General features: G+C 44.6%; 1 protein-coding gene across 3 annotated transcripts in view; it reads left to right on the top strand.

The window, feature by feature from the left end:
- Nucleotides 1-26,247, top strand: part of LOC122084670 (partner of Y14 and mago) — a 39,880-nt gene extending 13,633 nt beyond the window's left edge. The window contains exons 4-5 of one of the 3 annotated variants that reach the window (XM_042653103.1): nt 7,940-8,024; nt 25,806-26,247. In XM_042653103.1, the coding sequence (XP_042509037.1) occupies nt 7,940-8,024; nt 25,806-25,840 (120 nt within the window). In that variant the 3' untranslated portion in view covers nt 25,841-26,247. Of the gene's footprint in view, nt 1-7,939; nt 8,086-25,805 lie in introns of all 3 variants that reach the window. The other 2 variants (XM_042653101.1, XM_042653100.1) reach the window with 2 other exon arrangements.
- The last annotated feature ends 1,530 nt before the right edge of the window (nt 26,248-27,777 follow it).

The raw sequence follows: 27,777 nt of genomic DNA, 5'->3' as shown, positions 1-27,777 counted from the left end.
TAAGCCTCAACAGCCCAAATCAGAATAGATTCAAAACCTGCAACTGGTTCTGGAGGTAGGGTTTAAATTTCATACCTGAAACTGGTTTCAGTTCTCACAGGGACAAGAGCTTCTGAAAACCTTGATCGATGTGGGAGGAGCAGCAAGAGATGAGGAAAAAATAGACTTTCAGAAGGGGAAGATAAAACAAAGGAAGAGGAGGGAGAGAGCTACACAAGTAGTCACGGCAGCCATGGTTCAAGCCCAAAAATTCTTCAATTTCATTCAATGCTATCTTCAGCTGGATTCAATAACTCTATTTAAAGACTGAAAATAAACCTATTTTCCTATTGAAACTGAAACAAATAGTGCATCTAATCTATAATGGAAACAAATTTCACTCAAACAATAATACTACCAAATAAAATTCTAACTCTAAAAAGGAAAGCAAATAAGGAATCAAATCAAAAGATATTTTAAACCCATCGGCCAACTGCATCATAACTGGTTAGGTATGGACTCCCTAATTGACTATGTTGATGGAATTGTAAATGTGAATCTTGAAACTTGGATAAAAGATTTGTTAATGGTGATGGTGTTTGGGACCAAGATGTGCTAAATATTATTGATTTTCCAGAGATTCGTGATAGTATTCTCAACTCCAGCATTATCTTATCAAACAAAATCGATAGATTGGTTTGGACTCCGACGATTGATGGCTTTTTCTCAACCAAGTCGGCTTGGAAAGAAATCCTATCTCACTACCCTCAGGTTCCTTTCTCTAAATGGTCTGTGGAGGATTGGATGGAGTGAGGACATGATGGAAGAGATAGATGAGGGGTCCGCCTTAGAGAAGATCATGAGGTCATCAAAGGCCAGGTGGGTGAGGAGGAGGGGTTTGCATTTAGGAATGGGTGAGATTAGGTGGAATTTAATGGAGGATTGGATGGAGCGAGAAAGCATCTCAAGAGCAATAGAGAAAAGGAAAGGGGAGAGGGGGAAGCTTTGCCTGATACCAACTGAGGAGGAAATAACCGGCGGGCTACCATTAATCATGACAGAGGAGGAGGGGGAGGAGATGTTAGAAAGGATGCAGTGGACAAAAGTGGGCAGGAAGGACATTTGGATAAGGACTCTGGAGATATAGTTCTAGCGGATGGAGTCGAAAGCTTTATAAATGTCAATCTTGAGAAGGGCAGCCGGGGAGTGGGATTTGCAGTCAAAACCTCTAACAATCTCATGGCAAAGAATGATATTATCAGCGATGCTTCTGCCCGCAATGAATGCCGATTGATTAGGGTTGACAAGGGAGTTAATAACCCTCTGAATTTTGTCGGCCATGATTTTTGCAATGAATTTGTACAAGAGGTTGCAAAGAGAGATGGGCCTGACGTCGGGAAGGGAATTAGCCCCCTCTTTCTTAGGGATAAGACAGAGGAAGGTATGATTGATCCTTTTGATATGGCAAGGGATAAGGAAGAAGCTTTTGATGGCAAGGATGAGGTCAGCATGGATGATGTGCCAGCAAGAGGAGAAGAAACCCATGTTGAACCCATCCGGCCTAGGGAATGGCTTGGAGGGAGGGGAGGATTGATGGAGCAGAAGACCGGAAAAGAATAAGGCAACCTCATCTTTGATATCTTCAGGATGGAGAAGGGGGGAGCCATTTCTAAAAATGAGTTTGATGATGGAATTTGCAGTAGCCTTGGATTTGAGAGACCGGTGAAAGTAAGATGAGTTGGAGTCTCCAAGCTCCAGCCATTTAATACGGGATTTGGTCTAAGGAAGCTTTCTTTATGGGCAAAGAGGGAGGACAACTCAACAGGCATGACTTTTTCCTCTTTTGTAGGGGGGACATTGAGGAGATCCAGCTGAAGGCGAGATTGGATAGCATCAAGCTTGTCTTTACAAGAAGAGACTCTGGAAGAGATATTTCCAAAGGAATTGGAGTTCTAGATCTTGAGAGCAGATTTGACATTCTTGAGTTTCCTCGCAAAGGCAACAAAGGGAGTGGAGAAAGCTTGGACAGGGATTGCCCATGCATATTGGACGACAAGGAGGAAATCATTGTGGAGGGCCCACATTTCAAAGAATTTGAAGGGTTTGGGACCAAAAGAAGTGTGAGGGTGGGCAAGAAGAGAGATGGGGAGTGATCAGAGATAATAGGGAGGTCAAAACAGGTGTGGGAGGAGGAAAAAGAGTCTAGCCAAGCTTGATGAGAACCTTGTTAACCGTGCAGGCAACTCTAGCCGAACCACTCGGTTGGTTTTTCCTAGTGAACTTGGCACCAGACCATCTTAAGTCATTCATGGCTATATCATCGATACAATCATTGAAGGACTCAGCCGAAGGGAGATCAATGGGGACTCCCCTAACCTTCTCGTGACTTGCTCTAACAACATTAAGATCAACCGCCTGGCCCCAAGGGAGGGGGCAGTGGAAGTGGTGATGGTCTTTCCCCCTAGGCCCCAACCTTCTCATGACTTGCTCCAACAACACTAAAATCATCCGCCAGGCCCCAAGGGAGGGGGGCAATGGAACGAAGTTCAGACCAAAGGGAGAGCCTATCTCGCGCACTATTGAGAGCATAGATAAATACTGAAGGAGAGGGGCCAGAGGGGGAGGAAATGGAGAGATGGATGGTTCCGAAGAGGAGATGACAGAGACTTTGAGAAGAAGGGATTCCAGAGAACCCAAAGTTGCCCGTTAGGGCAATCAACATAGTTAGAGAGGAAGGACCAAGAGGGGGCAATGGAGGACACCATACGAGGGGCATTAGACTCAAGGACATGGGTTTCAAAAGGCGATAGAGGGACCCATGAGAGGAATGGAGAGAGGAGCGGATGGAGGCATGCTTGGCGGGGACGATGGGAGTCCCGGACAGATTGAGTTTTATGCATCAGTGGTACTCCTTAAGGGGGAGGCCAAGGTAGAGGGGGTCACAACGGGGGCCATAGTTCCAATGGAGAGAGCCGAGGATTAATGGATTAGCATGGCGGGGACGATGGGAGTCTCGGACAGATTGAGTTTTATGCATCAGTGGTACTCCTTAAGGGGGAGGCCAAGGTAGAGGGGGTCACAACCGGGGCCACAGTTCCAATGGAGAGAGCTGAGGATTAATGGATTTGGTGATTGTTAGGGGGGATGGTAGCTTCATAAGCAATGATGGTAACAAGGGTGGAGCCGAAGGAGCTTGTGGTAGTGCTTGAGGAGGCCGGGTATGAGTAACACCTTTTTTTGCAGGTTTGCGAGTGGAGGATGCAGTAAGGGCAGGAGGGGCTTGCCCCGAACCTGAGAGGAGTAGCTGCAGTGGGCTTAGGAGGAGCCTGGGTACACCTGATCTCTGGGGAGGATGGCCAGCGGTAGAGCCGGTCGTAGGCCCAGGGGGATAAGCTTCTGAGTTCCTTGGCAGGCGGCCAAGTATATGGGCAGTAAATGGCCTTGGCGGAAGGCTAGGGGAGGGATTGTCGGCAATATGTGGAGCAATGGTAGGGCCTGGCAGAGGGCCAAGGGGAGGGGAGCTACATGCCCAGCGGGAGGCCATCGACAAACTCTGACGGAGAGGTAGGGTAGGATCTAAGGAGTAGCAGGCATCTTCGAAGGAAGCAGGGGCAGCTTTGTCAATGGGAGGACCAGGCGGGAGGTCAGGTGAGGAGGCTGCAGGGCAGATTGTGACGATAGGTGGAGGGTTGGAGCTGATGCGTTCCAAGGCGTGAGAAGAGAGGATCACAGGCAAAGGGCCAATAGGGTGTCAAGGGGCCGTCGGGTAAGAGTGACAACACATCAGATTGCAGGGCCATCGGGCGAGGAAGGTGGCAGGTCAAGAGAAAGGTTTGGGGGGTTAAGATGGATGCTGTGATGGGTGGGTGTATAGAGGAGGGAGGGTTAAAAGTATTAAAGATAACTGGGTTGTCGGGCGGGTTCTGACATTATTAGCCTTGGTGATTAGACCCCCTTAGCTTCTTCTTCCCCGTTTCTCCTATATGTGTGGAATACTTTGCCACCCATTGGTAGTAAACTGTAAGGTAGTGGAGATAACATTATTTGGACCACAACCTCTTTTAGCTTTTCAGTTACAAAGCAGCATGAGAATTTATTCGGTCTCGGAGATCTTAGCTTATTTGGTGCAAGTTTGTTTGATTCAAAGACCAATCCCCCACCTCAAATTCACAATCTGGCGAGCACTACCCAACTATCTTCCAACGCAATCCTTCCTCATTAATCATTAGATCTATGTCTCCCCCTCCTACTGTTGTTGTTGGGACATAGTGGAAGACATCAAACACGCCTTTTTTGCTTGCCTCCTTTCCTCATCTATTTGGAAAGGGGTCCTTGGAAAATGTTGGCCTAGAAGACGTAGGATCCTTCTTTTCAGTATGAATGGATTTGAGTGGACATATCATTTTTCGGATCATCTATTTGTGATATAGTGGGCAATCTCACCTTCAGTATTGCCATTAGCCAGATTTGGATGGAGAGAAATATTAGGAAGTGGTCCCCCAACTTTGGATCTTTTGACATTAGGAACAAGGTTTCCTCTGCGCTTCCCGTTGTATTGATTTCCCAATGAACAAACATATTGTTGTTTTCTGGGGCCTTCCTCCATTTTGCGTGCCTCCTCTTCTTGAGGGTCTCGCCTTGCATTGCCTGTTTTGTTTGTATTTATTTTCCTTTTTCCCTTTTGGGGTTCCTTATTTTTCTTTCTCTTTGGTGTTGAATTATTTATTCACCCAAAAAAAGGGGTATGGAATGTTTGTAAATAATTAAACAAGGGAAGGGTCACTTGATAGATTAAAGGGAAGGATACAAGGGAACTACTAATTATAAACAAGTGGTAAACTTGGAAGAAGAAGCAAAACAAGGGTAAAAGGGTATATTAACAGGGGATAATATGGGAAATCAGGTTAAAGAATTAAAGGCATAAAAAACACTACATCATCTCCTACCTCTAGATGCAAACTAGAGGCAGAAAGAGTCACGATATAAAGGGAAGAAGTCCCCCATTAGAACTCCTATGAGAGGGGTTCTCCACCTAAATCTCCATTCAACTTGAATAATCACCGAGCCAACTGGAATAGTTAATGGCGAAAGTAACCCAGGATTCTTCTTCCTCATGATCGAGAAGATTGAACCAGATAGCAACAACGGCAATCAAAATAGAAAATTGAAGCAGTAACACGTCAAGAACCCCTTAGCAGTAGTATATGATACTACTATAATAATGGGTTTTAGAGAAAGTGTTAGTTGCCAAACGGACCCTAAGAGGTTTAATGCTCTTTGTAATTCTTTAAAACTTTTCTCTCCGTTTATAAGTAAAAAAGGCTGGTGTCATATTTTACACAAGTCATTACCTCATCCAACATGGTATCAAATCCATAGGATTCGAAACCCTAAGGGCTCTCCCTCTTCTCCATCTTTTATCTCTTTCTCGTTTCTCTCCCTCCTAGCACCTCCCTCTATCTCTCTTCATTTGCTTCTCTCTCGTGGTGGGAGCTTCTTAAACCACCAAGACGGTTTCTAACATCCATCCATCCTTCCCCTAGGCTCTCTCACTCTCTTTTACAATGATTTAAGAGACCTATACCCTTTTTTATCAATTTTTCAGCGTTTTTTTTTCTCCCCTGAAATCGTTTTTTTCATTGTCGGGATGTTTTTTCCCTATTTAGTGCTCCATGCTCCGATCATCTTGATGTTTGTTGTGATTGGTGTTCCTTATCCTTGTAGTGGTTTGTACCAACCACTTTTCCTTTTGAGGTCTCTACTCTAGAGCTATCCCTAAAATCAATTTCTCAGGGTTTTTTTTTTTCTCTTTATCGATTTTGGTTTTCTAGCCTTTTTTGGTTTTTTGGTGCTTTCTCTATCTCCGGCTAGTTTCTCTTCTATTTGCACAACCCCCTTGAGTAGAAACTATGGCACCGTTTGATAACGTTTCTGCTGTTTCTGTGTCTAGAAATAACAGAAATGACTTTTCACATTTTCGAAAACGAAAACGGCTTTTTTGGTGTTTGATAAACCTGTTTCTCAAAACGTTTTTTGCAAACATAATACCACTAAAAAACCCAATAGTATCATCGGATGCCCAAAAGGGAGAGGGGGTTTAGTTATAATGCAGGAGTAGATTACAAGAAGCTAACCCCCACGAAACATACCCCTAACAATACAAAAGTGCACCTCACAGGTGATGCGGATCCGGGTTCCAAAAGTCAGAATCGAATCGCTTAGGGGCCCACAATTAACAACTAAAACAGTTTTCAAAGAAGTAGGGGTATCCTTGTAAATTCAGGAATAGCTCATGGTACTTAAAAGGGAGGAAAATAAATAGTGGGGACAAACTGAAATAGAAATTGGAAAGAGAGAGGTGTTTAAGAATTACCCAAGAGAAGGGGAGTAATAGAATATAACTTTAGAAAACAAGGGCTTACTTGTAATAACCAGAAGTTAAATGCATAAAACAATATAACAAAGACCTATCTTCTTCCTCCCGATAGAACACCTAACGGTAAACCAGTGTAGACCTTCAAAGGAGAGAACTCCCTCACCACAGGGTTGTTGAACCTGCAAGCTTTGGACAAAGATCGAAACTTCAAGCCCTATCGGATGCACGTGACAACCAGCTGCAATAGACTCCCCAGCAAGAACTAATTTGTTCTGCAACTCAGTCCAGCGCAGTTACAGAACCAGATCTGAAGTTCTGGTTAGATCTTCCACTAGAAGTCAAGGATTGTCTCGAAGTTGTGCAAGGTGGATCATTTCTATGAGAAGGATGAGCCCTTAAAACCTCAGACTGGTTAGAAGTGTATCAGGAGAGATCAATGCCAAAAACTAGGGCTGGAAGTACCGCCCAGAACAAGGTATTCTCAGATCAGAGTATAAACAGCAAGAAATAAGAAGGATTAGGAAGAAAAAGAGGAGATCAGGGAGAGAGAGACTATTATAAAGGGAAAAAGAAAGAAGAAAGTTCAGGGAGGGGAAGGGGGAGATGCAAGCTTTATGGCAGCCATGGCATTCATTCCAGCTTTCAATTCTTCAAAATTTCAAATTTGTCCACAATGGACTACACAGTTGTTTGTAAAGACACCAAAAAGAACCTACCTTCCTAATCTGAAACAAAATTAAACTTGCATCTAAATCTAAAAGAAATAAAATCTCACTCAATTAAGAATACTATCAAACTAGTTCTCGCCCTAAAAAGTAAAGTAAATAAAAGATAAAAGGAAAGTAAATAAAAGATATTTCTATATCCATTGCCCAACTGACGTACCACTATACTTCCATAGCCTGCTGCCACTCCTTTTGGGAGATCTACACTTGTCTTTGACACTCAGTCCCTCAGTGCAGCTTCACGGTCTGGTGGCTCCTCTACTAGGGCTCCAGTGAAGTACGATTATTGTGGGAAGGAGCGTCACACCACGGAGCACTGTTGGAAACTTCATAGCTATCCTGCTGATACATCTGGCAAAGGGTGAGGGAAGGGTCGTGCCGGTTCTCTTGGGCAGGCCACCCATACTGAGAGCCTTGACTCTGACTCTGTTCCTAGCACATCAGCATCCTCACTATCATATGATGAGCTTACTGCCTTCCGATGCCTTTTGACAAGTCCGAACTCTCCTGCACTAGCCACTGCGAGCTCTGCTCATTCCACCCCTTCTGAGTTAGGTATCTCCTTCTGTGGCCATACTATGTCTGTCCCTTCTACCCCTTGGATTATAGACTCTGGGGCTTCTGATCATATGATAGTCCGCTTGCCTCTTTTCTCACAGTACACTACCTGCCTGGGTAATGGTGAGGTTAAGTTGGCTAACAGGACTTATTCTACTATTCTGGGAAAAAGGCTCTGTTAGTTGTACCCCTTTATCCCTTTCTACTATATTGCATGTTCCTTCTTTTCCCACTAACCTTTTTTGTCCAGTAGTAGTCCTAATTGTAAAGTCACATTTTTCTGTCTCATTGTGTTTTTCAGGGTCTAGTGACAGGGGTAACGATTGGCTCTGGTAGGGTGTGCGGTGGTTTATCTCTGCTTAATGATGACTCGGCATTGGTCTCTGGTCAGGTTCTTCAGACTTTTTCTACGCCACCTCTCATCTCTGAGTTACTGCAGTAGCATCGGTCGGTTGTAACATCCCTCTTTGGGAACTTTTGCTAGGGTTTTTCCTTTTAAAAATTGTAATTCGAGTCAGCTTTTTTGTGAGGCGTGTGTTTTGGCCGAAAAAACTCGTTATCACTTGTTCTTTTTCTAGAAATAAAAATGCCACTCCTTTTTCATTGATACATTCTGATATTTGTGGTCTATCCAGTAATGTGTCTGTCAACGGTTATCGGTGGTTTGTCTCTTTTATTGATTGTCATTCTCGAACCACTTAAGTTTATATGATGCGAACCAAGAGCAAGACCTTCTGTTGCTTTTAGCAGTTTCACCTCATGGTTCAGACTCAGTTCGATGCTACCATTGAGATCCTTCGAAACAACAATGGCCGTGAATACTTCGAAGGGTCCTTTTAGGTTACCTTTCCGATCATGGGATGATCCATCAGACTAGTTGTGTGGATACTTAGGCTTAGAATGTGGTTGCTAAGTGGAAGAATCACCACCTTTGTGTGAGGTAGCACGCTCTCTTATGTTTGAGATGCATGTTCCTCCCTAGTACTGGAGTGACGTGATTCTCATTGCTGCCTTTCTTATCAACCGAATGCCTTCCGGGTCCATTCCTTCTGCTCCCCTCTGGATCTTCTCCAAGGTTCTGTTGCTTTCTTGTTCCTCCTAAGGTATTCGATAGTGTTTGCTATGCTCGCAATCATCATCCTCATGGAAGGTTTGATACTCGTGGTCTCCGGTGCATTTTCTGGGGTATGCTCCTACTCAGAAAGGATATTGGTGTTTTCATCCTCCCACTCGGCGTTGGCTTGTGACTATGATTGTTGTCTTTCACGAATCTGCATCATACTACACTGCGACACCTCTTCAAGGGGAGTTTCCTTCCATTGTGGAAGATATGCCACCTCTTGAACTTGCTATCCTTGCCAATATCCTGTTTTTAGGGGGAGAGTGACACCTAATTCACCTCGACTAGAGATATGTGTTTATAGTCGTAGACAACAGACTCAGATCACTACACATTCATCGTCTACCCTACCATGCCAATTGTCTTCTTTCGAGCCTGATCTTGTCCCATTGGATTGATGTGGATCCGGGTTTTGAAATCGGAATCGGATCGCTTATGAGCCCACAAGAATGATAGATAGTTCAAACTAAGAGTTTGGGTGGCAAATCCGTATTATGCAAATCAAACAGGTCTTTAGAAGTAAATAGCATCTGGGGTAGTTCTGGAATTAAAACTTCAAAATAAGGGACTATTCTGGAAATTTAAGGAAAATGGGATAAATAGAACTAAAGTTTAGTCAAAGGGGGGTTTTATGTAATTATGGCAGTCTGTCCTTGTAATATAGAGGACTAGCCTTCTTCAGCCTTTTAACATTCACGATAGAACTCAGAACCAGTGGAGACCTAGGCTGGTTTCGATTGAGAGAAGTCACCCAACTCAGCTTTGCTCGCCCTGAAACTTCACACGAAGGTGGGAATCTCGATGGGCTCTCGTTTCCGACCGATGGATATCTTGAATCATCAACCAAAGGAGATTGATTGCTGCTGCAACTTGAACCTGGCAGAACGGTAGAACCAGATCTGAAATTCTGGTCAGATCTTCCGGTAGTGACCAAACCTTGCCTTAAATCTGTGTATGGTGATTCGTTTCTATCGCAGGAATGATTTCCAAATCTTAAGCTGCTGATCTGATGGCTATCTATAGAGATTGATCTCCAATACTAGGGCTGGAGGAACTGCCCAAAACAGAGTATTCTTAAGTATGGGAAAATAAACAGGAAAGAAATAGGGAAAAGGATTAGAGAGAAGAAGATAAGAAAGGGAAAAGGAGAAGAAGAAGAGGGTTTCAGAGGGGGTTAGAGAGGTAACCGTCTCTCATAGCAACCATGGTTTCGAAACCAAATAAATCATTCATTCCATTCGTCCAATCTGTCATCAATGAACTACACAACTATATATAAAGACTCAAAAAACCTACCTTTGTAATCTGAAATGGAATTAAACTTACATCTAAATCTAAAAGTACAAATAATACCAAACTAAGTTTTAGCTCTAAAAAGGAAAGAAGAAAGGAATCAAATCAAAAGATATTTTAAACCCAACGCCCAACTACATCATGGGCCCAGATAATTCTACCTCTCCTTCTGCTTCTGTTGATCCGTCTCTTGAGTTGTCCATTGTTGTTCATAAAGGCACTAGGTCTTGTACTTTATATCCTATTGCTAAAACTGTTTTTTATGACTCATTTTCTCCTTGCTACTATAGTTTTATGTCTTTTTTTTCCTCTGTGTCCATTTCCCATACCTAGCAAGAAAGGAGTGCTGACTCACAATGGCAGGCAACTATGGCTGAGGAGATGCAGGCTTTGAAGAAGGATGACACATGGGATTTGGTGTGCCTTCCCTCACTAAATAAGATTGTTTGATGTAAGTGGGTCTTCACAGTAAAATAGAAAGCTAATGGTATAGTGGATCGGTACAAAGCCAGACTTGTTGCCAAGGGCTTCACTCAGACTTATGAGATTGACTACCAGGAGACTTTTGCTCCAGTTACTAAAATGAACACAATTCGTGTTATCTTATCTTGTGCCATCGACTTAGATTGGGATCTCCAACAGCTAGATGTGGAGAGTGCCTTCCTTCATGGGGAGCTTGAGGAGGAACTGTATATAGACATTTTTCCTGCGTTCACTTGCTCCAAAACCCAAGGGAAGGTATGCAAGTTGAAGCGTGCATTGTGTGGGTTGAAGCAATCCCCTTGTGCTTAGTTCGGGCATTTTTGTAAGGCCATGGTTGCTACAAGCTACTCTCAAAGCAATGCTGACCACACTCTGTTCATCAAGAGATCTAATGGGAAGCTTGCTGTTCTGAGTCTATGTAGATGATATTGTTGTTATTGGTGATGATCTGACAGAAATCTCTCGCCTCAAGAGATACATGAGTTAAGAATTCGAGATTAAAGATCTAGGACAACTTCATTACTTCATTGGCATTGAAGTTGTTAGGTCTTCTTGTGGGATCTACTTGTCTAAGCGGAAGTATGCGTTTGATCTTCTTTCTGAGACAGACACGTTGAGGTGTAAGCCGACAAACACTCCTATTGAAGCTAATTGTCACCTGAATAGTAAGGAAGGTGATCCTGTGGATAAGGTGAGATATCAGAGATTAGTGGGGCACTTGATCTATCTTTCTCATACATGCCCTGATATAGTATTTGCTGTCAGCCTGGTTAGTCAGTACATGCATGATCCCTACTCGACTCACGTGGAACCTATGCTGCGTATTCTCCAGTACTTGAAATCTGCACCAATAGGTGGCATCATTTTTTCTCCTAATAATCACCTTTGGGTGGAGGCCTTCATGGATGCTAATTGGGTAGGTTACTCTGATGGCTGCAGGTCTACTACTGGTTATTGCATCTTTGTTGGTGGTAAACTTGTTCCATGGCGAACCAAGAAGCAAGCCGTGATTGCCCATTCAAGTGCCGAAGCAGAGTTCCATGCTATGGCACATGGCATATGTGAGCTCCTATGGCTTCATGCTCTACTTACAGATTTGGCTGTCCCTGCCACCCTTCATATGAAGCTCTTGTGTGACAGCAAATCTGCCATTAGCATTGCTCACAACCCTGTCCAGCATGATCGAACCAAGCATGTGGAGATTGATCGACATTTCATAAAAAAGAAGCTAGATATGGGTCTTATCACTATGTCTTTTGTTCTCAGTAGTGAACAGTTGGTTGATGTATTTACTAGAGGTTTTAATAGTAAGATGAAACATCCTATTATCTTCAAGTTGGGCATATGCGATATTTATGCACCAACTTGAGGGGGAGTGTCATAATAATGGGATTTAGGGAAAGTGTCAGTTGCCAAACGGACCCTAAGGGGTTTAATGGTCTTTGTAATTCTCTAAAACTTTCTCTCTGTTATTATAAATAAAGAGGACTGTTGTCATATTTGACACAAGTCATTACCCCATCCAACAGATACCCTTTGATTCAACATTAGCAAATGGGTTGAATATGATTCAACATTGAAACATCAGGAAGCAAATTGACAATCAATCGAAATCAATTCAGACAATAGCAGCGGCAGTTATGATCTTCATATTAATCAACTGTAATCATTATATGAAACCCATAAAAAACCCTTGTTGTTCTTCTATAAACTAGGATTCACATACCTCAACCTAGAAACTAGAACGACTCCCTAAATGGATATCAAGGATAATCAGATACTGGTTACTGGTTATGGCTCTGATACCGTGTGACGAGACCAAAGATAAAGCAAATCCAGAATCTGTTAAGAGAAGTGAGAACGATGGGAGATTTTATTAAAACCACAGAAACCTGAAATCATTCTCTAGAGAACCAGAGTTGCTAACAGCAGATTGATGCGAAAACCAGAGGCAAGTTCTCCCTCAGAGGGGAAAACAGCAGTATGGTTTGTTGCTGGTCTTCTTCTCAGACCCAATGGTATCGCCAAACAGTAGTTTCACAGTGAAAGCACCAATGGTGGAGGGGTTCCACGTGAAGAAGTATTTCTTCCTGATATGTAGTTTCCAGTCCTCTCTCTCTCTGACTTGAATCCTGCGTTCTTCAAATTCTTCTTCGTAACTGTATGAAACCCTAGTACTTCTTCTTCATAGCTCTGATACCATGTAACAAACCTAGAGCCTGGAACCAGTACCTGCAAGTAGAAAAAAGAGGGGAGAGGAGAGAAGAGAGTGACGATGGAGATGGAATTGCTGAACTATGATACAGCTTGTCTGTCGTGGACTGCCTATACTGTATTTATAATAGCAGACAAATAAAAAGTTGTAAACCTTGTATAAGACAGACCAAATCAAACTTAAACAAAGAAACTAAATATATCCTAAACAATGAATCCAAGACGAAAAGTTAGGCCTAACTACTACATCACGATAGGGACAACCCCCCTATCGTGAGTGGTCTTTCACAATTAGAATCACTGGACCACATTAATCTGACAATGCAACTAGTGAGTTGGCTGAGGATGTGTTTTAAGCAATAAGCATCATAGTTGTCACGGCGACAAGGCGAACCAAGGCGGTGGAGGCTTGTCTAAGCGCTTAGGCGAGAAGGCGCGCGCCTTGAGGCGAACAAGGCAACCAATTGTTATCTTTTATTTTTCCTATTTTCTAACATTATTTAGTAAGCTATATATACCTTGTATCATAAAAAATAAAGATTAAACAACATCAAGTCATTAAAAATCAACATTTAGCCATATTAAATCATAAAAAATTAACATTAAATCATATTAAGTTATAAAAAATCAAAATTTCGAGAAATGCTTTGGTTCTATAATAAGTTTGACTGATCAAATGATATTATTTTTACATGAGACTTTTTGTATCAGTCATAATATAAAACCAGCTTTCCAACAAGTCTAAGATTACTTAAATCTGAGTTGTAATGACAAAGTTATGCTCCGGTCAAACTTATTTTTAAGTGTGCAATTGCTGTTAAAATTGCCTAAATGAAAATAATTTTATGGATATCCAAACAAAAAATTATTTTACCGGACTTTTGGTTTTTAGCAATGTTTTAACATGATAGAATTTATAAAATTTTCATAATTGAGAAAAACTCCAGCATTTAAAAGTTGAAAATCGCCCCTATAACCAAAATCTAGTTTTTCTTCTTAGACTGGGGGGTTGACTTTTTATCCTTTTGGAATTTGATTTTTAAACTATTTTTATTGGATTCAAATAGGGGGTATATGCTTATTTATGAATAATATCTTAAGTATTACTTAAATGATATTTGGCCAAATAAGTGCCAAAACACAAGGCGGCATGCAGTGCAATAAGGCGACTGTCACCTAGGCCCCAGGCAAACCGCCTGGACACCTAGTCGTCGCCTTGACAATTATGATTAAGCATTGTTGCTACTGAAAATCCGTATGAGGCTGGGCGCCGATCCTGCACAAGCACAGAAGGCAGAGGCCCGGAGGTATTTCTGGGATTAGTCCTCCGACGCCCAAGTTAGACCGGCAGAACAATCTTTTTTCTTAGGAGTAATGGTGTGTGTTTCGACTTACCTCTTCTGTCTTTTAGGGTTTCCTCTATAGGATTACCCCCTTTCCCATTCCTACTAGGATACGTCTTCCTACCTTTGTAGGGAATATTCCCTATTCGGGTATCCCTTCCTTATGTGGTTAGTCCTTTGCGTGCCCCCTCCTACTCTTGGAGTCCTGGTCGTGGTGGACGCACCTCGGCTGGGTGCCACCTGTCCCTACCTGAGATGCCACGTGCCTTTGTCTTACTGGGTGGCTAATTTGAGCGTATCAGGAGCTCCCTTACTGCCACTAAGAAACCCTTCTAGTGGGAGTAACCATGCCTTTCTTTTTCCTTCTCCCATGTGCTCCTTCGGCCTTCTTCCTTCGTCTTCGGCTTTCATCCTATCTGAGGTAGGGCCCTTCGGTCAGGTCTGCTTGGCCTTGCCCTGAGCCCCCAACCGAGATAGTGACCTTCGGTCAGGTCCACTCGGCCTTGCCTAAGATCCCAACCTAGGAGAGGACCTTTGGTCAAGCCCACTCGGCTTTAGCCTGAGTCCCCCCAATCGAGGTAAGGACCTTCGGTTAGGTCTACTCGGCTATGGCCTGAGCCCCCAACCGAGGTGAGGACCTTCGGTCAGGTCCGCTCGGCTTTAGCCTGAGCCCCCAACTGAGGTGAGGACCTTCGGTCAGGTCCGCGACCAGTACAAAACTCAGGAGTAGCTATTGATGTGGCGACATCATTAATGCTCGGGCAGTCGTATTGTTTTTCTTCCTTTTATAAGGAGTGAGGGTCCATTTGTGGCCCACTTTCGTTTTTCCTTCGGAGAGCTTTCCTTCGGTTTCGGTGCTTCCTTCGGTTTCGGTGCTTCCTTCGGAGAGCTTCTCCTCAGTCCTGATTTCCTTTCCCTTATCGTCTCTTGTTCATAAGTACCATGTCCAGTTCGTCTGGGTATAGTCCCTAGTCCTTTGAGAGGATAATGTCCAACCGAAGGGGTCGAAGCCCCGGGGGGATCCAAGGGATGTCCTCAGGATCTTCCCTTGATTCGCCCTCGTCTCGCGACTTGTCGTCCACGGCCTCACCATCAGGGTCCGAGGTGGCTCAAACGGTGAGGGTTTCAGGGAGAGGTTGCTTGAGTCCAGAGCCCGAACCTAGGACTCTCTTAAGGTGGAAGCTCTCAACATCATTTCCATTATGGACGAGCTTGAGTTGGGGGAACTGAGGGCCTCCTGTATTATTTCAGATGCCTTTGTGCTCCGGCTGCCAAAACCGACAGATCGAGCCAGCTATCGGAACCTCGAAGAGCTGTGCTTGTACAAGGAGGCTTTCAAGGCCCACCTTCGGCTCCCTTTCTCTCCCCCTCTTCGTCAATTGCTTCCTCCTCCAGGCCAGTAAAGGGCTTTCGGGCTAGTACTACTTCAGCCCTCGGAAAGACCTTCGGCTGCTGAACGGTTACCCCACATCGATCCACGACTGGAAGGAGAAATTCTTCTTTGTGAGGTCGTTGGAGGGGGTGCCCTTCGGCACTGTGTGGGACATCCCCGATCTGAGGATGGTGAACTTCGCTCCTGCCCTTCTTGGGATAGACGCGGAGTCGATGGCGAGGCGACAGGACACTTGTCCTCCTGTTGAGTCCGATAGTCTTAAGTCGGACGCCGTCTTGTTCAGATTTGGGCTTAGCCCGGTTGAGTCTTAGGCCTGTCTAAGTACATTTGACATCGGAGCCTTGTCCTTCGTACTAACTTCTTTCGTGTCCTTTTGCAGTGCAAATCTCTAGGGCCGCTGCACCAGAGAGGCAGGCCCAAATAAGGGAGGCCAGGGCGCGGGACGCGCAGTAGCAACAGAAGAGGAAGGAGAAGAAGGGGGCTCCCACCTCCGAGGCTCCCCCTTCCAAGAAAAGGGCTAGGGTTGAAGGACCCAGTGTCGATGTAGTCCAGGCCTTCGCTGCCCCGGGCCATAATGTATCGTTTGACCAAGATACTTCTCCGGTGACCGACTTCCAAAGTCCGAGGGTCACCCAGGTCCGAACCAAGGTTGGCTTCGTCCCCCACTGGTCGGTCAAGGAGGACGACGCTATCTGTCAGGCGTGTAGCCCGGGAGTTGGTACAGAAGGGCAGCCTTCCCCGAGATGCTGCCGAAGCTCAACGCCAGGGGATGGCAGCTATGATAAATAGCACCTGCATCTTTATAGCAGGGGTAAGCTTCAACCTTTGGCCTCTTATTTATTACAATGGCGATGTTCTGACTATCGGTGTTTTGCGCAGGCTCAGAACCAAGTGGGTCAGCTGGCGATCCGGGCTGAGGCCTTGGCTTGAGACCTCGAGGCTTCCGAACGCGAGAAGTCTATGCTTGAGAATGAGCGTGCGGTCCTCCTCGAGAAGGTGGAGCACCTGAAGGCTGACCGTCACTCGCCAGGAATGCGATCGGAAGCTTGCAGAGTTGAAGGCGCAGATTACGGCGAGAGTTCAGGAGGCCGAGGTCTGAGGGGCCGATAGGTACAAGGCCTCTAAGGACTTTCGGGAGGAGGTTGGGCGTGCCAGCGCCCCCGGGTTCATGATGGGTGCTATTGAGGTTCGAGATTGGGTCCTCGAGCATTACTTGAAGGTCTCCTAGGATAGCGGGCTAATTTTTGAAGAGGAGGGTATCGAGGCTGCCCCAACTGCTACTGAGGTGGCTGACGACGAGGGCGGAAGGGAGGAAGAAGAGGTTCAGCTGCAACGCAAAGTGCCTCTGACTCCTGGCCACGTTGGCTCCGATTGGGAGACTCCACCATGCCGAGGACGAGGCCCTGAACCCAACGGACTCCCCCTGAGGCTGCCTCTTCCATGTTCCTTCCGACCTTCGGGCTAAGCTTCGTATTTGGGGGCTTCTCTTTTTTGTTTGTGGCCTTAGGGCCTTTTTATGTAATTTCAGCCTTCGGGCTTTCTAATGTAATCTCAGCCTTTGGGCTTTCCGATGTAATCTTAGCCCTCGGGCTTTTTTGGTGAATGAATGTCCCAATTCCTTCGGATATCTTTGCTCCTCGCCCTGTCTTTTTTTTTTTTTTGAAGTCCACTAAGGGATATTTAGCCCACAGGTTGGTGCACGAAGGCCGAGAGGCCTTATGCCAGTACTTTCTTCTAAGCGTAATATGTGCCTCGACCTGTCTTTGTTTGAGGCTTGGTCCTGTTGCGTCGGCCGGTCCGAGGCTGGAGCCTTGAAGGGGGGCCTTGCATAAGCAGGATTTCACTAAGTGTTAGTGTTTCCCTTCAGCTCCAGCCGAGGGAGCTTTCCTTATGTGCGGAGATTGGGGATGCCGCTGACCTGTTCGGCCCTGGGTCGAACTTCCAACCGAGGTAATGAACTTTGGGTATCGGCTTTGTCCTGAGCTCCCAACCGAGAGGAGTTCCTTCGGTTGGTTTGATGTCAATTTTTTTTTGTTATTATTGTATTTTAATTAATTAATTAATTAATTTATTTATTTTTTTATCAATTTCTCTTATTGGTTTATTATTGGTTTGATTTTGATTTACCATGTAAATTTATTTAAAAGGATGAGAAAAATTGTATGTTTTAATCTGATTTTTTCTGATTTGAACTAGATTTTTACACCATTTGAGAAAACCATCTAGAGCCTTGGGTCATCTTCTTCTCCATAACTCTCTTTTGCAATTCTGTAAGTTTTGGTGAAGTTCATCCAACAAAAACGAATTGGAGATGAAAATTGCTTCAATTGCAACAATCTCTCTCGCTCTCTCTGCTGTCTTTGCAAATACCCTCCTTCACTGAGTCTGCTTGATCTCTCTTGTGGTTGTTGCTGCAGTTCCCCCCTTTCACCGAGTCCAACAGAAAGATAACTAAATCCCCTCTTTCATCTTTGGCTCTTTTTTTAGGGGTATTTTATGGTGTATAATACGTTTAAATGCATATTATATGTGCTTAGTACTTTTTTTTTTTTTTGGTATACACTTAAAATATTTTTAAAGCAAAAAGAAAATTGTTGTAGGTTTTACATATATTGTGACAAAATCTTACCAATTTGGTGGGACTTCCCTTCCCTTTGAAAGGGGAAGAAGTGGAGGCTACATCGGTAGATATGGAAAGCTTGTTTTCAAATGTTCTTTGTATACTTAAACCACATACACCAATCAAATACAACTTCTTCTTCTTTTTTTTTTTTTTTTTTTTGTGATTTGTGAAAAACAGAGGACAATTATCTTAGATCCTACCACACTAAAACCTTGACATACAAATAGGGCCTTTCCAAGAATTTAAAGGACCGACATTGAAGGGGAGTGTCTTTTGGGGAACATAGTAAAACCACATAGGGATTTGTGAACCATCCCTTGTGGTGGAGGAAAACTTTTAAACATTATAAATAATTTTAGGAAGATGTTCCCTGAGCAAGCCTTAGCCTGAGCCCCCAACCGAGGTAATGACCTTCGGGGAAAGGACCATCGGCGAGGTCCACTCGGCTTGGCCTTAATCCACAACCGAAGTATAGACCTTCGGTTGGGTCCCTCGGCCTTAGCATGAGTCCCCAACTGAGGAATATTCCTTAGAGACTTGTCCAAAATCAATTGCCGTGAACCAACTTATATATTTTTCGTAATAAAAATCCTTCGAAGCGCTTGGGGGTGGAAAACTACAAACTGAGACTGTTTTAAGAAGCAAAAACAAAAACTAAGTAAATGTGCATGCTACGACTACTGATAAAATTTCCTTAGGTTCTTCGAGTTCTATGATCGGAGTACCCTTTCTCCCCCTGTAGTCTCCAGGTAATAGGACCCTGGTCGTATTATCCTGGTGACTCTGTAAGGCCCTTCCCAATTTGGAGCCAACTTTCCTTGATGCTTTGGGTCTGATATTTCCGCCCTTCTGAGGACGAGGTCACCTATTATGAACTCGTTTATTCGGACTTTAGAATTGTAATGCCTTGCAACCTTTCGCTAGTGGGCGGTGATCCTTTCTTGCGAGGCTTCTCGTACTTCATTCAGGAGGTCTAAATTAGCTTGAAGCCCTTTATCGTTTTCTGTTTCATCGTAGTACTAAACTCGATGGTTATGGCTCCTACCTCCACTGGGAGCATAACTTCCGTGCCGTAAGTTAAATTGAAGGGTGTTTCTCCGGTGGCGGATCTCTCAGCCGTGCGGTAAGCCTAAAGGATGTTGTGTAGCTCTTCTGCCCATAACCCCTTGGCACCATCCAACATTTTCTTTATTCCTTGAAGCAGGGTACGATTGGTTACCTCTGTCAACCCGTTGGTTGATGGGTAACCAACGGATGTTTTCCTGTGGTCGATGCCAAGGGCTTCACAAAACGAGTCAAAAGTTGGGTTAAAAAATTGAGTTCCATTGTCCGTTACCACCACCTGGGGGATCCCGAACTAATAGACTACCGCCCTCTCGAAGTTCCTTATATTCTTTTCGAATATCGTAGCCAGTGCTTCGGCTTCTGCCCACTTCGTGAAGTAGTTTACCGCCACCACAATAAACTTTCTTTGCCTCGTGGCCAGAGGGAACGGGTCCAAGATGTCCATTCCCCACATGGCAAACGATAATGGGCTTGACAGAGAGGAAAGCTCAGTAGCATGCTGCCTAGGGACGGGGGAGAACATCTGACACTTAACGCACTTTCTGACGAATTCCTCTGCATCTTTCCTTATGGTTGGCTAGAATAGGCCTTGCCTTAGTACTTTGTGGGCCAAGGCCCGGGCTCCCAGATGTTGGCCACATATCCCTTCGTGTACTTCTCGGAGTGCATAAGGTATGTTGTGGTGAACCCTATCTTGTACAACGTCTCGCCCTTCAATAGGAACTGTGTTGACCGCATTCACACCTTCCTCGCCTCATCCCTATCTTCGGCGAGGGCTCCTTCCTTCAGGTACTTGATTATGGCATCCATCCAGCTAGGGCCGTTCTCACCGATGGGTAACACCTCTTGTGCACTTTCGGTGCTTGGCTGAGGTAACACTTCAAAATACACTAATAGTCCGAGGTCTGTGAAGTCAGAGGTGGCCAACAACGACAATGCATCAGCGCTGGTGTTCTCCGCCCGCGGCACCTGTCTTACCTCGAACTCCTTGAAGGCTGCCACTTTCTCTCTCACCACCTTCAAGTATTCGGCCATCCTCTGTCCCTTGTCTTCATAGTCTCCATTTACTTGTCACACCACGAGCTGCGAGTCACTGTGCACCACCAACTCCTGCACCATCAAAGCCCGCGCTAGATTAATTCCGGCTATTAGTGCTTCATACTCAGCTTTATTGTTGGAGGCATTGAAGTCGAACCGTAGAGCGTACTCGATCTTGAATCCTTCAGGGCTGACTAGTATGATCCTTGCTCCGCTTCCCGTTAGGTTGGATGCACCAGCCACATATAATGTCAGTATTTTTTGCCCGAGCCTCGACAATCTCCTGGGGTTCATCTGGAAGCGTTGTCTCGGCTATGAAGTCGGCTAGGGCCTGTGCTTTTATTGCAGTTCTCAGTTTGTATTGGATGTCAAATTCTCCCAACTCTATCGCCCAGTTTACTAGGCAACCGGACATATCCGGCCTCTGTAGTATCTTCTTCAAGGGTTGGTCCGTGAGCACGTATACCGTGTGATTGAAAATAGGGCCTCAACTTTCTTGCCGTTATCACCAGTGTGTATGCCACCTTCTCCATCTTTTTGTATCTTATTTCTGCGTCCAAAAGGGTTCGGCTAACGTAGTATATTGGTCGCTGTTATCTTCCTTCTTCCTTTATCAGTACCGTGCTTACCGCCACTGTCGATACAACTAGGTATAATTGCAAGGTATCCCTGGTGTTTGGCTTCGTCTGTAGCGGGGGCGTCGTTAAGTACTCTTTCAGTTGTTCGAAGGACTTCTTGCATTCCTCCGTCTATTCTAACCTTTTTGGATCCCTTTAAGGCTTTGAAGAAGGGAAGACACTTGTTAGCCGACAGAGACATGAACCGTCCTAGGGAGGCGACTCTGCCTGTTAGCTCCTGGACTTGCTTCACATTCTGCGGTGACCTCATATTTTGAATGGCTTGTATCTTTATCGGGTTGGCTACGATCCCCCCTCTCCGAGACGATGAAGCCAAGGAACTTTCCCGATGCTACTCCGAATGCGCACTTCGTTGGGTTCAGCTTCATGTCGTATTCCCTCAGTACTTGGAACGCCTTCTCTAAGTCTCGGATATGGTGTTCTGCCTTAAGGCTTTTCACGAGCATGTCATCCACGTACACGTCCATAGTCTTGCTGATCATCCCCTTGAAGATCTTGTTCACTAACCGTTGGTAAGTGGCCCCTGAGTTTTTCAGCCCGAAGGGCATTAATTTATAGCAGTACAACCCCCCCTCGGTCATGGACGTCTTCGGGACATCGGCCTCACACATCTTAATTTGATTATACCCTGAGTACGCATTCATGAAGCTCAGCGCCTCATGTCCTGAAGTGGCATCGATGAGAAGGTCTATCTTCGACAGGGGATAGTTGTCCTTTGGGCAGGCCTTGTTTAAATCCATGAAGTCGATGCAGATCCTCCACTTCCCGTTTGCCTTCGGGACCATAACCACGTTGGATATCCATTATGGGTATTGGATTTCGCGGATGAACTTGGCCTTGAGCAACTTCTCTATCTCCTCATTTATCTTCTGCTGCCTCTCGGGGGTGAAGGTCCTCTTCTTCTGCTGTACCGGCTTCTTGGTTGGGTCGACACTCAGACGATGCTCTATTACCTCTTAGGCTAAGCCAGGCATGTCTGAGGCTGACCAGGTGAAGACATCAAAGTTGTCTCGGAGGAACGAGATGAGATTTTCTCGTTGTTCACTTGGCATTAAGGCCCCAACTTGGAATTGGCGAGTGTTATCCCCTTCTTCAACGTCAACTTGTATCAGCTCTTTCGTCAGTTCCCCCCTATGATAACTGGTGTCATTATGCAGATCTTCTATCAGGAGCGCCTTGCCTGACTTTTCTTTTCCCCCATAAGGTGGTGGCGTAGCACTTTTGGGACGCCTCCTGATCACCTCGACACTCACTGACTCCGTTCTTGGTTGGAAACTTCATCTTGAGGTGTGGTGTGGAGATGATGGCCTTTAGCAGGTTTAAGCCGACTCTCCCCAGTATGGTGTTGTACGCCGAGGTGATGTCCACTACCAGAAAGTTGATCATGACTGTTACTTGGCGGTCTCCGGTGCTGGCCCTTACTGGCAACTCGACCGACCCCTTTACTTTGACCGGGGCACCCGAGAACCCTTGCAACGGTGTTCGACCTTCTTGAGCTTTCCTTTGTCTAGGCCCATCTTCTGGAAAGCTTCAAGGAATAGGATATCAGCTGAGCTGCCGTTATCCACCAAGATCATTTTTACTCTACAATCGGCTATGGTCATGATGATTACCAGGGTATCGTCATGTGGCGTCTGTGCCCCTTCCAGGTCGTCATCCGAGAAGGAGATAACCGTCCCTGTCTTTGCCTTCTTGTTTGACCATTCAGCCACATGCACGCCTCTTGCATAGGCTTTTGCTTTCCTGGCCGAGATAGAACTTTCTCCAGTGGCCAAGCCTCCACTGATAGTTGTTATAACCCTAGTTGGGATTTTATGATCGTCCTGGGGGCGAGGGTCAGCTTCCTCGGGTGTCCGGTCCCTTTTCCGTTCCTGATTGCCTCTATGGGCTGGCCCCCTTCTTTCACGGCAGCCTCTGTCGTCTCTTTGGCTGTTGTCCCTGCGGTCATTACCGTCTTGGACATCCTTCTTTTCGCAGTCTACGAATTGACCTAGATATCCTCTTCGGATCATTCCTCCTATTTCTTCCTTCAGGTGCCAACAATATTCGGTGTCGTGGCCGTGGTCCCTGTGGAAGTGGCAATATTTGTCCATGTTGCGTCTCTCAAGATGTCGTCCCATCTTCCCCGGCCACTTCATGGCTCGGGCATCTAGGGAGTCTTTTATATGCATTAGCACATCCATCTGTCTCCGGTTTAGGGGTGCATATCTTTCAAACTTCTTCGGCGGACTGGGTGCTTGATCACATTTGGACTTTTGTCTCTTGCCTTCAGGAGGCTTATCATCACCTTTTGAGGTCCTTTTCCTCCCCGCCTTCCCTTTAGCTTCTTCGTCAACCTGGAGGGTTTCTTCCATCTGAATGTACTTATTACACTGAGCCCTTAACTCAGCTAGGTTCCTCGGTGTATGCTTTGCCAAAGACATTTTTAACTCTTTATTCTTGATGCCTCCCAACAGGGCCGTGAACTCTTCTTTCGGGTCCAGACCTCTAATCGCGATCTTCTCCTTCTGGAAGCGCTTCATGTAGTTTTGCAGTGACTCTCTTTCATGCTGTTTGACGTTGGTCAGATTCAGTGTGGTCTTCTGAAGGGGTTGGCTACTGGAGAATCCCTTCACGAAGAAGTAACTAAATTCACTGAAGCTGTGAATTGATTTCGTCGGCAGGCGGTTGTACCATAGCCTTGCCGCTCCTCTGAACGTCAAAGGCAAGGCGCGACACATAATGTTTTCCGAGACTCAGTGGAATTGCATCGTGACCTTGAAGCCTTGCAGATGATCGACGGGGTCCCCAGACCCGTCGTAGGTGTCTTATTTGGGCAGATGAAAACCGACCGGGAGCGGATCCCTCATGACCTCATCAGCTAGAGCCGTGTCATTAGTGAGGTCTGGCTTGCGAGTTCCTGTCTGGTTTTCTGCTACCTTCCGGATCTTGTCCTTCAGGTCTAGGATCATTTGCTTTAACCCTGAGTCTTTATGTCTTTGATTGTTTCATTGGTGCGATTCCTCATGCTTAGCCCCTGTGGAGCGCTGCGTCCTTTCTTTGGGTGCAGGGATTTCCATTGTGGCTCAGTTTCGAGGGTTCCGGCCGGACCTTATCGACCCCGAGCTACTCTGGTCCTCGTCCTGAACTAGTTCTGGCTGGACATGGGAGCCTCGCGTTGCCCCACCGGACTTCTAAGAGACGACCTTGGAGACCTCCTTCATTATCTTGGCCATTTGGTCATACTTCTCCTGAAGGGCGTCGAATTGCTCCCTAGTCTCGTAATCCTGCACCCTGGGAGGGGGTGGAGGATTATTGTCTCTAAGCACCGAATGTCTGATCGAGTGCTGTCCCTCACGGACCCTTCCCGATCATCGTTCCTCGTTCTTGACTGACGTCCGCCGAGGGGGGGAGAAATTCTGAAGATTCTTCATTCATATTCATACTCGGCGCTGCTCTTGTTTTCTTACGATTGTAGGTTTTCCCCACCATTACTCTGTCGTTCCCATGGACAGCGCCAATCTGTTGCTACCGAAAATCCGTATGAGGTTGGGTGCCGATCCTGCACAAGCGCAGAAGGTAGAGGCCCGGAGGTATCTCCGGGATTAGTCCTCCGACGCCCAAGTTAGAGACCGGCAGAGCAATCTTTTTTCCCAAGAGTAATGGTGTGTGTTTCGACTTACCTCTTCTGTCTTTTAGGGTTTCCTCTTATATGATTACCCCATTTCCCAGTCCTACGAGGATACGTCTTCCTACCTTCGTAAGGAATATTCCCTATTCGGGTATCCCCTCCTTACGTGGTTAGAGTCCTTCGCGTGCCCCCCCTCCTTCTACTCTCGGAGTCCTGGTCGTGGTGGACGCACCTCGGCTGGGTGCCACGTGTCCCTACCTGGGATGCCATGTGCCTTTGTCTTACTGGGTGGCTAATTTGAGCGTATCAAGCATATAAGCCCCCTTTGAGTTGTTTACCATGTTATTTTATTTTATTTTTTTAACCCTGTATGTAGTCCTAGGAGGCGGTTTGCCTTGTGCCTCTTGTGGGTTTCTAATGAAATCTGTTATCCTCAAGGATGGTTAGAGTGACAAAATCTCTTTTGAGGTGATTTGAGCAAATAAAGATTTGGAGATTACAATATGGTGTGAAGTTTATTCGTTGATGGCTATGGTCAATGCTTATGATGTGTTTGTGTTGACTGTCTATCATAATGTGGGAGCTGCCAAGATCTTGAATAGCAGCTCAGCTTTATATCCGAAGTGTAATAGTAACCTAAAAGATGCCTCTTTAGTCTTTTCTGCATCTTTGAATCCTTACTGGCTCCATGTATACCATTTTCTGAGGATCAGAAGAAATGTGATTACTTTCAAGTTGTTCGAAAATTTCAATTGAATTTGCAATCCGCTGACCATAGGATTTTTGCCATGCAATTTATTGGTGGAAACCATGATGGGCCCATAGATCATGAAGATTCAGAGTAGAATAGTCATTCTCTGAGTTTCCCCCTCACCTTTTTGCAAAAACTTGGAAGTTCCTCTGCATTTGGATGATAGTATATATGAACGAGCATAAAGAGAGACCTTGGGAAGTGTGACTTGACCATATGGTGAAGAGTTTCCCTTTTAAAAGGAGAATGAAAGATGAAGGAAAGTAGTTTATCTAAATTTTCTGCTTGAATTTGTTGTTAATTTTGGAGTTTCCTCATGTAGTGGTCTGGCCTTTATCATGTGCCAAAACCATTTAAGTGTCATAGGGGTCATGGCTGTTTTAATGCTATCTTTTACCCCATACAAATGCGTTATTTTACTCTCAACTGGCAGAACATGACTGCTTTTCTATTTGTTTGTCCCGAGTTGAGGGGAAAACAAATTTTCTTGTTTCTTTTAATGTTTATGGATCTGATGATAGTTTTCGGGTATATAGGTTCTGAGGGATGGTGTATACATTATTTTCTCATACTTGTTTGTGTTTTCAATTTTGCAGATCCGTCTCACAGAAGCTCAATTGCAGAAGACTGAGCAAAATGATATGAAGCCAGAGCAATTAGAAAAAGCAGCGAAATATGAAGGCTGGCGTGAGGAGCTAAAACTTCTGGAGGACAAAATGGCAGAGTTGGCAGCAGTGTGAGGTGAGGTTTGTGTCCGTGTGAAGAAATTGTGCAGTGTTTATTTCACGATTGGTTCCAATCCTTGATCTTCATGGTGGGAAATGATTCTCTCAAATTTAGTTCTAACAAGGAGACTCTTTAGGATCCGATTCAACGGAAACATTCAATGCTTGTGCTTCATTCTGTTTCTTAGTTTGAAGTGTTTATGAAGTCTGCTTCTTTACTGTCCACGTTTCCTGTATCCATCCCATTCCATATTATGGATGATCGCCTTTTCATGTTTTCAAAAGCCTTCTAATGCAGTATATGTTAAAGCACGTCTGTGTGACCCTGCTAAATGGTGTGCTAAGATATGTCCCGCGTGAAGTAAAATAACCCATAAAATAGAAGGTGGGAGAAGCAATTAAATTTTTTTCAGACAAGTGGCTGGGTGGTTGATTCATTTTCCTGATGGTGACTTGGTTTGTTAGCCTTTTGTAAAGAATATGGTCATATGGTTTGACAGGAGGGAAATGAGGGGAAAGATATCTAACAAACTCCAGATTTAAAGAAATCTGATCAAGAAAAGCAACTAGAGCAAGAAACAAAACCAAATTAAGTAGTCAACAAGAAAGAACTGAGAAACGATAGCAGCAGATAGCATATGGTAGCAAACAAAACCTGGAGACAGTGAGTTACCAACTGATTACCTTCTTTAACTATAATTTTTTATTACTATGTATTTTTGGTTTATTTACATATAGCTTGGACTTCCATTATTCAGGTAACTTTGACTAGGTTGCAGGGAGAAAATTACTCTTTTTAAGTTTCTCCACTTTATTAAAACGAAATTCCTAATATCACTTACAATCACTGTTTAGTGTCTAAGTGCTTAAGACAGTTTTGGGAAGCCGAATCATATAGATTCTGGGTCATCCTAATTTCGGAAAAAAATTTAGAATATTGTAGAGATTGAAGGGGCACCCACTTTAAATTTATGATTAAATCATGGTTTATCGTTGTAAGGGAAAGATAACTATTATTGATACCAATGTATAATAAATTATTAAAGAGATATCAAATATTAAAGTCACAAAATGAACTTTATTTTTCAATCATCCATTTAACTATCCAACTAGTTTGTATAGTGAGCTAGGAAATTAATGGAAGCATTATTACAATTTACAAATCAATTTCTCTATTCATAACTTAATATTCAATGATTTGTAACAACTTTCCTTAAAATAAAAAAATTTCTCACTAATATTGTGAAAATTGGATAGTCAATTCACCAATTTACAATCTCATAATCATTTTATCGGTTTCATTTGGTTTGGTTTTAGTTTATTTATTGGTCGATTTGGATTGGATCGGTTTTCAGTCGATCCCAACATACCTCAGTCCAAAAGAAGTCCAGTAAGGATCGGTTTGGGTTTTATCGATTGGTTTTGGTTAGTTTTATCGGTTCGGGCTAAGTTTCGACACCCCTAGCTGGCATGGTGAATGGGTCTCCAGGCAGAAGCGATGAGCTAGCAGAGGTCCTTCCGGCTGAGCTTGAGGATACCATTGTCCTTTACTAATGTGTAGCTATATCAGCAGGGGAAACATTCCCAGCATTAGTGTGGATGAGATGCCTCTGTGAATCTGGACGGCTTCAGCTTCTCCCTCTAGTTGTCTGTACTGTTAAGGGAAATGTGAACGATCGAGTTCCATCCGTAGGTTTGAAAGCCCGCTTCAAGGCTGTGCATGAAATCCTAAGCTCTTACGATTCTGAAACAAAGAAACAGCGAGAGGGAGGAGGAGCTGGAGCTCAATTCTGCCGGCAAGTTTGAACTGCTTCCAGTAGTGGCCATCAAGCTTGTTGGGAGG

Source organism: Macadamia integrifolia, chromosome 7 (genome assembly GCF_013358625.1).
Source record: "Macadamia integrifolia cultivar HAES 741 chromosome 7, SCU_Mint_v3, whole genome shotgun sequence".
NCBI lineage: Eukaryota > Viridiplantae > Streptophyta > Magnoliopsida > Proteales > Proteaceae > Macadamia > Macadamia integrifolia.
This window is presented reverse-complemented; position numbering and strand designations above follow the sequence as displayed.